The sequence below is a fragment of the Hydra vulgaris genome, chromosome 10 (genome assembly GCF_038396675.1).
Source record: "Hydra vulgaris chromosome 10, alternate assembly HydraT2T_AEP".
Classification (NCBI taxonomy): domain Eukaryota; kingdom Metazoa; phylum Cnidaria; class Hydrozoa; order Anthoathecata; family Hydridae; genus Hydra; species Hydra vulgaris.
Window position 1 is genome coordinate 45,103,627 of NC_088929.1, and position 14,938 is coordinate 45,118,564.

General features: G+C 26.6%; 1 protein-coding gene and 1 long non-coding RNA gene across 6 annotated transcripts in view; both read left to right on the forward strand.

Annotated features, from left to right (window-relative positions):
• Positions 1–14,938, forward strand: part of LOC136085996 (adhesion G-protein coupled receptor G4-like) — a 284,829-nt gene that overhangs the window by 45,032 nt on the left and 224,859 nt on the right. For all 5 annotated transcript variants that reach the window (XM_065808127.1, XM_065808124.1, XM_065808122.1 and 2 more), the window contains 2 exons: positions 2,228–2,344; positions 4,905–5,066. In XM_065808127.1, coding sequence (XP_065664199.1) covers positions 2,228–2,344; positions 4,905–5,066 — 279 coding nt within the window. The remainder of the gene's footprint in view (positions 1–2,227; positions 2,345–4,904; positions 5,067–14,938) is intronic.
• Positions 11,588–13,068, forward strand: LOC136085997 (uncharacterized). Its single transcript, XR_010641306.1, has 2 exons — positions 11,588–11,656; positions 11,807–13,068. It is a non-coding gene; the product is annotated as an uncharacterized LOC136085997 (long non-coding RNA).

Below are 14,938 nucleotides of genomic sequence, written 5' to 3' on the forward strand. Positions count from 1 at the left end.
TTATTAAATAATATATTATCAACTAAAAAGCTTAATCTCATATAGCCTAGTTAAATAAGAAGAACAACCTTGTCAACAATAAAAACTCAAAAAAGAATACGAAAAAGAAAATAAAGAGAGATTAAAATTTAAAAAAAAAAAATTATAATATTTAAAACAGAAATCATAAACATTTGATACAAAAAAACCTTACACAATATAAATAAGTATATATATATATATATATGGATAAATACTCCTACACAGACGCACACACACATTCACATATATTCACCCCCTCCCCCTCCCCCTCCCTCTCCCCCGTTTTTTCCTTCCCCTTACCCTCCCACACACATATATATATATACATATATATATATATATATATATATATATATATATATATATATATATATATATATATATATATATATATATATATATATATATATATATATAACATTAGCGGGACAAATATTGTCTCTTTTTGTGAAGTGAATTGTAAAATAATAGTTTCAGTTTTTTTTTTAACACTTTTTTTGCTTTTGAAACATTTCATCAATAGTTGCGAGTGAATAAATTATGATTTTTAATTAAAATAATGTATTAAAAGTTAAAGCAGTTAATAACTTAAAAAACTTTAGGTAAACTTTTGTGTGATTTATTGCATGTTTGAGGTGAACGTTTAAAAGCCATCAAAAGAACGTTAGCAGAGACTGTTATGTAAACGTTACTTATATAAATGTAATGTTGACGTTTGTATTAAACGTGATTGTTATGTAAACGCTTGTATAGAACGGCCAAAAGTTGTAAATCGTAATTTACAGAAGTTGGTTCTTAACTTTTGTAAATTACGATTTACAACCCTTCACAACATTCACAGCTTTCGTTAAACGTACTCGAACTATTTTTGCTAGCAAGATTACCTACACACAATGTCTTTTAAACACAGTGATGTGTTTATAGACTAAGTAATTAGCCCAATTCTTTTATATTATACATGTGCATAAACTGTAGAGACAAAAATGTGTTACATCTTTGCTTCTAAAAGTTTACAAATCACTTAGTTCAAATCTAAAATCAGCTTAAGTAAATAAAAGAACTTACAAGATTACATGGAGACTATAATAATTTAGATATTCTCTGGAAGGCTGCACATAAAACTAAATAATTTAAAATAAACGAAAATGAGTTGATAGTGATTAGTAAATAGTGATTACAACAACCCACAAAATTAGGGCTGTCGAAAATTAAAAGTGTTCTTGCTTAGGTTGCCGTTAAACGAATGCGCGCGTACCTGATTACATGTAAAAAGAAAAAAATTATAGAAGTTGTACATATAAAGAGTCAATAAAAAAAAATAGTTAAGTGATTCCACTTATATGAAAATGATCTTTTTATAAATTTTAAATTACATAAAATACTTAAAGGACTTTGTAACAAGATAAATTACGTCTTTTTCTTTTCACCTTCTATTTGTATTTATATTATATTTTACGGCTTGAACAAATTTATACGATATAAAAAATGCTGAAAAAGCAGTCGAAAAAGCGTTTTTGAAATTATGCACAAGTTTTGTGTGATAAAATAGCATAACTATATTGTCCATCTTTTACTTTTTGAAAAATTAACATCCGAGAGTTATATTATTAAACAAATTGGATAAACTTCTACTTTACAAAAATGAAGTTATTGTATACACGAGGAATAATAATAATCATAGAGTAGTAATAATTTAATATCTATATAAGAAACTTAAATAACTTTTCAAACGCTATATAACTTTTGTATTTTGTATTATATAATGGTTATATGTTTTTGTAATTACAATAACTGTTTTTTGTATTTTCTAATTAATAACTATAGACAATATTTTTATAGTAATATCAAATAAGTTAAAGCTTTGAAAAACATCTTAGCATTATCAATAATAATTAATAGGTTAAGAAAAATTATTCATTTTTTTATCCAAGTAAATTATGTAAGTAGTAGTGTTTTATTTTAAAGAGTAAGTTTTGGTTTGTATCAAGTTTGTAATAGTTTTTTAAGTTAGATATAAGGTTCTTTTTAATTTATAGTTTTCATGTGTATATATATATATATATATATATATATATATATATATATATATATATATATATATATATATATATATATATGTATATATATATATATATATATATATATATATATATATTTATATATATATATATACTATATATTTATTTTGTCCTTGTAATGAATTTAGATTGCAGAGAATCTGGTTGTAAAGAAAATGAAGTATGTGAGGAACGTGATGATGACAGTAATATATATTCTTGCAAATGCGCTTCTACTTATTTTTTTGAAAATGGAACATGCAGAGGTATATCTATTCTATTTCTAAACTTTGGTAAAGTACTTAAAAATCAAATTGACTTAGCAAATGAGAGTAACTTGTAGTACTTTAAAAGACATTCTCTAAACAAATGGATTCAGTGACGAGTTTAAAGACTCAGTAGTTGGCTCAACTCTTTTTATTATGCATGTGTATGACTTGATAGTGGCATAAATATGTGTGAATCACACAAAACATCTAATTCAAATCGAAATACATCAAAATAACTTAAATACATCGAAATATAAGATAATGCATAGTGGTCATAACAACCCTCAACACTAACGCTGTCGAAAATTAAAAAGTGCCTGCATAGGTACCCGTCAAATGAAACCGCGGGTACCTGGGTACCCTTATAAACTTTTTCAAAAGTTGTTCTTATCAATTGTCAATAAAAATGTTTGGTTGACTGACTTTGTTTATTTAAAAATTTTCCTTTTTAATATATTTTTATTTTACAAGAAAATACGTCTTTTTCTTGCCTCCTTCTATTTGTAGTTATTTTATGTTTTACGGCTTAAACAAACCTATAAGGTAAAGAAGTGTCTAGGTTACAAAATTTCCAATTAAGGTAAAGAATACAAGCGCCTCTTCTGTTTGGGTGCCAAACATGCCCTATGTCATTTGACCAAATTCGCAGTATATGAAAAACCGTACATGTGTGCAAATATTTGTGAAGCAATGCACATGTTCTTGTGTGCTAAATGACTTAATTCTGTCGTCCATCTTTCATTTTTCGTAATTTTTTTGTCAGAGATTTACATTATTTAGCAAGTTGGATTTTATGGAATATTTACCACCAACGTGCCTAACTTTACGTATTTTATTTGTTGATCTGTCTTAGCCATATATTAGACCAAATAAACAGTTTATCGATGGCACTTTGCAAACTTTCACAACCTTTACTGCATTTGTGAGTTAATATTGTTTTTACATAGTTACCTAAATTTTCCTCTAACTTTCTTTCAATAATTACTAAATATTTACTTAAATTTACCTATTTCAAGAATACCTACACCAATAGGTATTATTTCTCTTTACATAACTACCTAAAACTTCCTCTCACTCAATTCCTCTCACCTCTCTAACAAGAAGATTAGTGATTAAATTATTTACAAAAACTACGAACAGTAATGGCTATAAAACAGCATTTTGTGAAACATTGCTGATGATTCAAATTCACAATGGTGATAAAAAATCGTATCACAAATTCTGATGTTAATAAAGAAATCGTAACTAATATAGTTTTTTTGCTTCAAGATCATCAAGATTTTCTTTCACAAACCAAAAATAACATTGTTAAACTGTTATATTACGAATGGTTTCAAAGTATAAAAATAAGTAAAACAAAATTTAAATTAAAAAAAAATAACGGACTCCAGTCATTTGAAAATGCTTCCATGGTAGTAACTAATTGGCGAAGACCGGGTTGTGCAGGTACCCGCAGATGTCCTTACCCTGCATACAGACAGAAAAAAAGAATTAAAGGCATGATTGCAGCAACAAAATCTACATCAAACATAACCTCCACTTTGCAGTTGTACATTGAATCTTTAATTAACAAAAATGAAATATAAGTACCTTTTAAAAGTTTAAAGAATTGCAACCTCAGTGTCTTGTGAAGTCAAAAACTTGTTACATAAAGACAGTTTTTGACATTTATGGGCAACAATTATCAAAAAAGGTAGCTGCATAAATTTTTCATAGAAAACAAGACATTATAAAAAGACATTTAAAAAAAGGTAGAGTCTACCATGTCAGCAAAGTAGTAAGAAGCTGCAAAGAAAACCAACTTCTTCACCAAATAGCCCCGTTCTATAAAACATTATCCGTTGAAGTTATAAAACCTTTATCATTAATCTTACTTAGAGACAAACTCTTGTCCAAATGCTGTTTTAATTCTAAATTGGGTTTTGTACTGGCCTTATAGCAAATGCTTCAGTCTGAAAAGATAATTCTAAAAAGAATTTTTAATATTTCAAAGTATAATGTTTTAAAATAAACCTAAGACTGCGCTTCTCTATTGGTTATTTAAAGTTTTTAAAACAATGGTTTTATTTTTGCTGTTTAGAGCTTATTAGATGTCAAGTGGACAATATTCTAAGATAGACTACCTCTCATAAAAGTACATAAATAAAAACCTTGGGGAGGCAAATGAAAGACATTAATTTGTCTAATCACCGAGTCCCAATTGTTTTTATGCTGTATTTATATTATACTGTGTTATCTTTTATTTTATTTTATTTTAAAAATATAATTATTAATTATATTTAGTTATATATTTTGTTAAAAGACAACTTCTTTAACATCCAACTAGCCCTGACCTATATTAGAATACCTTTTGCAATTATAATGGCATTATTGTCTTATCAGTAAATTTTTTTTGCCATTACAGACTAAGTTTTTTTGTTTTTTTGATATTGAGAGCTTTGTAATTTTTTATGTTTTAAATAATTAAATTTAAACTATTTGTAATTTTTATTTATTTCAATTTTTTTACAAATATACTTGAAGTAAATTACTTTGTTATTTATTGCTTACATATTAGAATACTTAAGTAATTGGAGTTTATGGAGTGTTTGTTCAGTAACTTGTCGAAATAGTGCTAATACGCCTAGGCGAACAAGAGACCGTACCTGTTTGCGGAATGATGGCTGCCCCGATGATACACTCACAGACACGGATTCATGTGATGTACCGGAATGCACAGGTTCATACGTTTGTTGTAGTCTATAAATATTTATTTATGAAAGTTATTGTTTATTTGTTTTTGTTTGCGTACCTTTTTTGAAATAAATTTAATAATAATTGTCTTCCCAAAAAATCTTCAGATCTCGAATACAGTCAATGAAGCAACTGATTTTTTTTTTTAATTATACATTTTTTCTACTATAACTCTTTCACCATTTAACTCCAAAACCTACACCTTGTTAAACAAAACTATTGTGTGAAACAGATTGGTTGCGTGTATTTTAATAACAAATGGTTGATTTGAACATTGTGATTCTGACTTGAACATTCTCTCACTAGTTTAAAATCGTATAGTATTGTCATTATAAAAATTCTGTAGTCTACTTTAAATCGTTTTTTTTTTTTTGTTTTTTTTTTCTTTATTACATTTTAAAACATTGCGTTAATATTTCATAAAATTTAAAAGCTAAAATAAAAAAATATAAACAATTACAAGGAAAGTTTCCGCGTCCTTTTTTTATATAAATCGTCCTGTAACACTGTACTTTATGCCTTAAGTTCCATCACTGAAACTTTGAGTTTCATGCTTCTCCTGTTCAAACGTCCTAAAAGTGGCGCGTTTTTTGATGTTTTTTAATTTATGTGGCAAACTCTGTCAAAAAACCATATATTGCCTTTGCCGCACACTAAATAAAATAACTGTTAGTAGATGTCAAAAAGTAACTGAACTTTTTTGTAAAATTTACCGCGCATAACTTATATGTGGTTTGCTTTTGTTGCGCACACTGCAGAAAAAAAATCTCTAAGATTGTTTGAATACACTTAATGTAAGATTGTTAGAAACACTTTGGTAAAAGGATTTGAGTATTTTTATTGTGTTTTTTTAATCCGTTTTGAGAAAAAAAATACCTATAATAATTGGGTTACATTAAATCTGATTTAAAGTAACCCCATATTTTAATTAAAATCTTTAATTATTTTATTTATACTAAATGGATATACTTTTTGCCTATTTACTCTGGTGATTTGATTTATTTTTTTATTACATTTATCATTACTATTGTTATTATCGCTAATATTAATATTATAGTTATTATGATAATTATTATTATCATTATTTTTATTATATAATTGTTATTATAACAAATATGATAAATTAGAGTTTTTAATAGATATAATATCATTTTAATATTATATCTATAATAATTATGTAATGATAATTTTTATTTTTTGTTTCTTTAGTTGATATTTGTCTAATGTTTTTTTATTATTTGAAAATCTTTGCAATAGTTTTGAGGAAAACCTAACTATTTTTAATGCAATATGCCTTACTGAAACTTGGTGTAGTTCTGATGACTCAAATTTAGATAATAATTTTAAAATACCGGGCTATAACTTGATTTCATCAGAGATGAAAACAAATAAACGCGACTGTGGTTTAATTATTTATGTGAAAGAAGACCTACAGTATTATATTAGGTATGGCATGATTATTTCTGACGTCAATATAGAGGTTTTAACGATTGAAATATTGATCAATAAAACTAAAAACATAATGATTAGCACTTGTTATCGCCCACCTACTGGAGGAATTTAAACATTTAGTACATTTTTATTTGATGATGTTATAAATAAATGCAACCACGAAAAGAAATTACTTTACATATTTGGTGATCTGAATTTAAATTGCTTTAAGTATTTCGTCAAAAAAGACATTATTGGGTTTTATAATGGCCTATTTGAAAATGTAGCAGTTCCTTTAATAAACAAACCAACTAGAATTACTTAAACAACAACTTTTTTAATTGATATCTTTATAACGAACAATATTTTTATTAATTCGGTTAAAAAAAGCATAATTAAATTTATACATTATACATTTCCCGATTTTCTTTTCAAAAGATATTTATGCGAAAATTTTATATAATAAAAAAACATCATTTAAAAAACAAACATTTTATAATAAAAACCTAGAATCTTTTAAATATCAATTTTCTTTAGTTAATTGATACATTATTAACTTTTCTGAAGACATTTATTTAATATACAGATATTTTTTTTAAACTTTTAATAAAATTTATTACATCAACTTTCCTAAAGTAGAAATAAATTACAAACATAAAAAAATTAAGTCGATATGGATTACTTAAGGTATTCTAACATCTAAAATTAAACAAAAACTTCATATTTAATATTTTAAATAAAAAAAAACTGAGAGTAAATATATTTATAAAACTTACGTAAGACTATTTGAACGCCTCAGGAAAAATTAAAAATCAATATACTACACAAATATACTTGAGAAATACAAATTAAACTCAAAACGCACTTGGCAACTAATAAACGAAATTACTAGTATCACTAAAAAAATATCTCAATCTTTAGATTAAAGTAGATGATAATCTTAGATTAAAGTAAAGGATAATTTTTTTCTTGATCAAAAAATAATTCCTTCCGAATTTAATAAATATTTTGTATTTGTAGGACCAAACCTAGCCAACAAACTCCAAACCCTAAAAAATTAATAAAGGCAACATATGACCCTATAAACTCGTATCTATATTTTTTTGATTTGTCTTTTGAAGAGTTTGAAAGTACTTTTAAATCGTTAAAGTCAAATAAAGCAGTAGTCCAGATGATGTCAATGGAGATGTTATTATAAACTGTTTTCACGTTTTAAAAGACATACTTTTCCAAATTTTTAAATGCTCTATTAATCGGAGAGTTTTTCCTGATAAAATAGCATAAATTATTCCTATATTTAAGGAAATAGAAAAAACTAATGTATAACACTATTGACCAATTTCTATCCTCTCTGTTTTTTTTTTAAATTTTGTACAACAGAATATACAATCGCCTTTTATCAAACAAATTATTATATAAAATGCAATAAGGATTTAAAAAAAGTAATTCAACAGAGCATGCTATTTTTCAGCTTAAAAGAAGCATATCAGACAGATGACACTAATTAATTTATGTCTCAAAAAAGCATTCCTACTCTATTTAATTGCGTGAATATCGAGTTAATCAAAATATCTTACTGGTTTAAGACTAACAAATTAACTCTTAACATTATTAAAACTTAATGAATTCTTTTCCATCCTCTTATCAGAAAACATAAACTGCCAATTAACTTGCTTCATCTTGTTATTGGCAATATATAAATGAAACAAGTAACATTAACCAAATTTCTGGCTGTTTGTATAGATGAAAATCTTACGTGGAAAAATCACATTAAAAACTTATCAAGTAAAATTTCAAAAAGTTTAAAAATATTGAATGATGCAAAAAATGTTTTAAATAAATAGACTTTGTTACAATTATATCCCTTAATAATTCATTGTCACATAAACTATTCAAACATTGCTTGGGGTAGTACAAATAAAAATAAACTTAAACTTCTGTATTGTCAGCAGAAGCATGTCTTTCTAATTTCTTTCCAAAATTTGTAATCATCAAAAGGTAAAAACAAATACATTTTACGCAATGATAATTTTATAAAGCAGCCCAATTTTCAAACAAATCTGTTTAAATTTTGATCGATTATCGCGGACCATTCTTATGGAATAAATATTTTTGAAATGCATATTTAAAATATAATAAAAAGAACGAAACAAAAAACAAAAAAACAAAAAAACAAAAAAACTATTATTTCTTATATTATTATATTAATTTATCTTGTACTATTTGAATTGTCCCCTCACAAAAGTCTCTTTTGATAGTCTCTTCAAAAATGTTCCTTTGCATGTGACCTTTTTAAAAATAGTATTGTATTAACTTTACTATGTTATAAACAGTGTTTTTTTGTTAATAAAATATATTCATTGAATTATATTCCTGCTCATGAAAATGCCAAGAATGTATATTAGAACACCCGGCTTCAGAAAATATGTAGATTATCCTCCAAAAAAGTTCCTTTATGCTATTAATGAAGCTCGAATGAGCCTAAGAGAAGCATCAAAACAATTTGTCTTTGTAGAATATATTTTGGCAAACGAGCATAGGATGTCTTTTTAAAATACTTTTAAAAAGACATCCTATGCTCACTTTGCGTTTGGCAGCCAATATTAAACGCAATCGCGCAGCTAATTTAAAAATACCTTAAGCAAATATATTAAAAACCTCACCCAAGTTATTAATAATGTGCCGGCAAAAAATTTAACAGCTATGATGAAACAAACCTAAGTGACTACCCAATATTAATCGTAGAGTCTGTAAATACTCTGAAAGAGTAATAAACTCATTAAAGTCCGATTTTTCAGTCATGTTTTGTGGCAATGCTGCTGGATGTGCAATATCACCTTATGTTGTCTAAAAATCAGAAAATCTCTGGTCCACGTGGACTGAAACGGTCCCCATATAACTAGATACAATTGCTCAGAGCATGGATGGTTTGATAGTATCGCATTTAAGGAGTAGTTTACTACTCACCTGCTTCCTTTACTGAAAAAACAGACCAGAAAAAAGTTCTTATTGAGGGTAATTTATTATCACATATAAGTAAGAATGTTTTAAAACTGTGTAAAGAAAGTAACATAGTATTTGGTCATTTACCACCTAACTCATCACAGTTGACACGGTCTCTAGATGTTGTTTATTTTAGGCCACTAAAAAGTAAGTAAAAAATTGTTTTGACATTGTGGAGAAAATATCCTGCATGGAAAAAATCCACAACACATCCAATAAGACACTTTTCATCACTTCTAAAAAAGTTCTGGAACTAATAAAAGACACTTCTAGTAAGAATTTTCTTAAGTTTTTGCTAAGGTTTTGCTAAGGTTTTGCTAAGTGTGGAATTTTTCCTTGTGAAAAAAACTCTTATTAATTGCCTGCTGCTTCCGGATCAATCATCTGTTGATCTAAGTCTTATTTTTAAAGCATTTATCAGTCATTTGAATGAGAATCGTGCGGGCCTTGGACCTTCAATATTGAAGAGCAAAAAGAAATTAAATGTTTCATGAGGAAAAGGGATATATCCTGACTCAGAATGACCAGATGTTGTATTAGTCAAAAATACCCTAAAAGCGTCTCAGAAACGGAAAATAGTTAAATACGTTATCCCTAGTGCAACTTCAAACATTGAATAAAAGTGTATATAATTAAATAAACAATTATTTTTAAACAATAAATATATATATAGAGTAGATGCCAACCTACCAATTTAGTTATTGTTTACTGTTATTACAGAACAAAAAAAAAATTAAACACAAATTAAAATGTTTGTTACTCTTTTTTTTTTTTTTTCTTTATATAGATCAAAGATCATTTGTTTGAACAATTTGGAGATATTTCCCTAAGTAAGTTTTAAGTAAGTGTTTGTTTTAACATTATGTAAGCAATTATTTAACCAATAGGAATGTATATGAAACAAAACAGCACACCAAGTATACATGACCTAAAGAAACACCAAGCCAGGGTAACATTAGGCCACTTTGTGAAAAACTAAAAACTATACCTGTTTTTAATCTATTTTATTTATCAATTAGCTTGAATAAATGGTTGATATTTTTATCAATAATTTGAATTAAAAAAATATTGAAAAAATATTTTGGATAAAGCAAAATTGATCCTTAAAACCAAATTTCCGAATAAATTGATTAAAGTAACCCCATTTTATGGTACTTTCCAACTTTTTAAAAAAGGATACTAACTCTTTTTGCACCACATTATTTCTAACCTTCTAGAAATTCTTACATATTTGATTACTCTGAATAAAATTACATTATGTTTGTTAAGAACTTTTTATATTTTACCTAGGTTTACCTATAGTTCTTCGTTGCCACGTAAGACAATGATTTTTTAATTTTCCCAGTCTGTGTCACTTTTTTAAAAGTAGGTAAAAAAGTTTGTTCAGGCATTGTAGCCTAAAATATTGCAATTCCGGCCGGAGCTGGAATGACCAATAAGTCACAAATTCCGGCCGGAACTTTATTAATGGAATTTTAATACATCCCTACTTTTTAGTCAAAAATGTTTTTGAATTTTTATTTATTTTTGAATACTTTAAATTTGATTAATCTTAACAATACCAAAAAAATGTAAACTCAAGATTATTTTTGAAATACTTTTATGTGATCAATGACAATCAACGACCACTTATTGTACTATTTCATTATAGTTTACAGAAAAATCTAGTTTTTAATCTAAGTAATTTTTTATCTAAATGAATGGTTGAATGTTATACCATTTCTACAAGCTTATTTTTTCTACAAACCATCTTTAGATGGTTTGTAAAGCAAACAAGATTTAAGATCATTTATAAATGATATTATTATGCTTAAATTTTAAATCTTTTGACACGTTAGCTCTTACAATCTTTTTTATTTCTATTTTTTTGTCTTCAGTATTTGATTTGAACCGATTAGGTAATCATTTTCTTTGTTTTAAAAATGTGACAGAATGATTTTTCCTAATCTAAATAAAATAACAGATTTGAGCAACGACTCGTTTTTAAAACCAAACTAAGTTAGTTTGTAAAATGCTTAATGTTACTTTATAAACATTTATAGGTTGCATTTTTTTATCCTTCATAAAAGTTTTTATTATTTTACATATTGTTGATGTTAAAGGTGCTCGATGATAATTCAAAAGTTACTTTTTGATGTCAAGGTTAGCACTTTCTCAAATTTTATTATTAACTTATTTATATTCTTTTTTACGTGTTTATTCAAAAGTTTCCATGTTAAAACTTGATTTATCTGTTTAAACTTTCTTTTTTGCATTTTTTTTCTTCCATATTTTTGAGGCCTTTTATTTTAGAAGCTATTTGCCAAGCAAAAACTTATTTTGATTTTGCCGAAGCCTCTTTCAAATTTCCCCATTAACGACTGTTGAAAAAGTGAAAAGCTTTTGGTATCAAAAGTGTAAGAGTCACAATGGCCTTGTTATTCTTGAATAATGTAAACTTTATTCTTGATAAACCTACCATCAATTGTAATTTGATTTGCAAATTATACGCAGAAGACAGTAAACTAATCAAAGTTATATAAATGTTCAAGCTCTAAAGTCTTTACAGAATGACATCAATGAGTTTGTAAAATGGACAGAAATTTTGTTGACCAAGTTGAATTTTGAAAAATGCAAAGTGAAATCCATAAATGAGTTATAGGATAACCCATAACAACTAAAAGAATAAATTAGATACAACAGTAAGTGAAAGCGATTTAAGCGTGGTTATTTTATCCGACCTTAAGACCTTAAATGGCATGATCAAGTGACTTCAGCGACTGCAAAAACGAGGAGAACTTCGAGTCTAATTAAATGAAAACGGTGAAATCACTATATACGACATTTGTAAGACCGCTTCTTGGGTTTGCTATACCTGCATGGAAGCGTTGTTTACAAGAGTATATTAATAATTTAGCGAAAATGCAAAGAAGACCAACGAAGTTAGTCCCATAATCTAAAATGATTTTAGACATAAAAAGGCTAAACGGTTTGGGTTTAACAACATTTGAAAAAAAGGAGATCTTATACATCAAATCAAATTTAAGCATAATATCGACTAAATAAGTTGGTACAAAAATTCACAATCACAGGAAGTAGTATAATAATAATAGAAATTTATTTTCAAATGAAATCATAGACGCAAAATCGTTGAATGTTTTTAAAACCCAAATAGATAAATATTTTTGACAACTTGTGTTTTATTTTTGTCTGTAACATGATGCTGGCATCGTGTTCGACAATTACTTTTATTTTTAAATACTTAATTGTATTTAAAAAACTACATCAATAATTTTTACTAATACAATATAGCATATTTATTTGATTAGATCGCAAGTTTTACATAATACGTATTAAACAAAAATAATTCTTATTTTAAATGGTAAATTCTTTTATCGTAACGCTCATCTGCATTCGTATAATATAAATTATTCAAACAGTGTGTTTCATTCAGAGACTTTTTCTATTAAATGCAACAATCACATAGATCTTTAGTTATTTTATTTCCTTTGAGATGTGAACTACGATATTGAAATAAATTTGTTTTATCAAATATACTTGTTTACTCGCCTAAATTTTTGTAAAAATTTAGATATTTTTTCTTTAACACCATTTTTTATTTCAACTTTTATTGTTTTATCCTGTGTTTGATCCTGATTTATGAACTCTGTTTTTTAATTTTTTGATTCTTTAATTTCTTTCACTTTTCTAAAAAAAATTTTTCTCAGTTATTAGCACTACTTTAAATGGAGCATTACTACCCAGATAGCACATAGGCGTTGGCCCAAGGTCGGATCAACGTCGAAAAATTCGTTGGCCGATGGTCGGCAGCCGACATCGAGCCAACGTGGATTTGATAGTCGGCGCGACATCGCAACCAACCGTTGGGCTAACGTTGGCCCAACGTCGGATTTCGACGTTAGGCGAGCGTCGCCTGCTGACGTTGGTCCAACGTATAACTCAAATAATATTAGTTTAACTTGTTTGCAAAAACTTTGATTTTGATTCAAAAAGTGTGCTCATCTTTTCAATCAAAAAGAAAGCTTTTGCAATCCAATTAAAACTATTTATTTGACTTAAGTGTAACTTTTTTCAACTAAAGGGTAACTATTTCTTTAAATAAAGCGTAACTATTTCTTTGTAATGTTGAACAAAATGTAATGTCCAAATAAGTTTGAATAAAATTTGACGCTGATGAACGAAAATAAAACATTGATTAATGAACCAATTTAAATTACACAAATACTTAGAGAAAATTAATATTTGTTGTAATAAACAATATAATTATGTCGAAATATTTGTACACATGTTCTAACAAAATAATGTTCTTCTCGACTGCTAAGCATCTTTACGAATCTTGCATCTTTACTTCTCTTGAGACTAACAACAACGTTCGAATGCTCCTCGTTATAAAATTTGGTAGAAATCTTTGAGTTTGCATCTTTCGTTTGATGAGCTTTAGGCGTTGCCATAACTACTGCTGAAATTATAGGTATTCATATATTTTTGTGTTTATATATATTTTTACCAAACACTTATCAGTTTTTATTTTTTTACACACAGTTTCGTCAATAAAGACTGTTCAGAAATCTGGAGGGGGAGGAGAGTATGTATGTATGTATGTATGTATGTATGTATGTATGTATGTATGTATGTATGTATGTATGTATGTATGTATGTATGTATGTATGTATGTATGTATGTATGTATGTATGTATGTATGTATGTATGTATGTATGTATGTATGTATGTATGTATATATATATATATGTATATATATATACATATATGTATATACATATATATATATATACATATATATACATATATTTATATACATATATATATACACATATATGTATATACATATATGTATATATATATACATATATATAGACACACACACATTAAATATAATATATATATTTAAGTAATAAAATAGTTAATAACAAACATATGTTAAATATAAGCACAATATACAAATAAAATGTCCATAAATAAAAACATAAAATATTTTTTTTGATATATTACCTGCAAAAACATGGCGACAAAATAAATTTTTTTTAAATAATTACTACATTTGTTGATATTTCGCTTTCATTTTTTGATACCACATCTAAACAAAAAATTATTGAAAACTATTAAAATAGTATCAGTATTTTACTGCAAAAACTAGAAGTAATATGCTTCAAAATTCTCATATACAAATAATATATGAATTCCAATCACCATTAAAATGCTGCAAATGCATATAAAATACATTACCATATCCCTCTTTAACAGCTGTTAAAGAGGAATATGGTAACAAATGACGAATTACAAAACAAATGCTTCACTAGACGTAACTGAAAAAAAAAAATTAAACTCAAGTTTCATTCAGTAAATAATGACACGTGTTAGTAAATAAGAATGAAACAATGAAAAATCAAAACATACGAAAGAAAC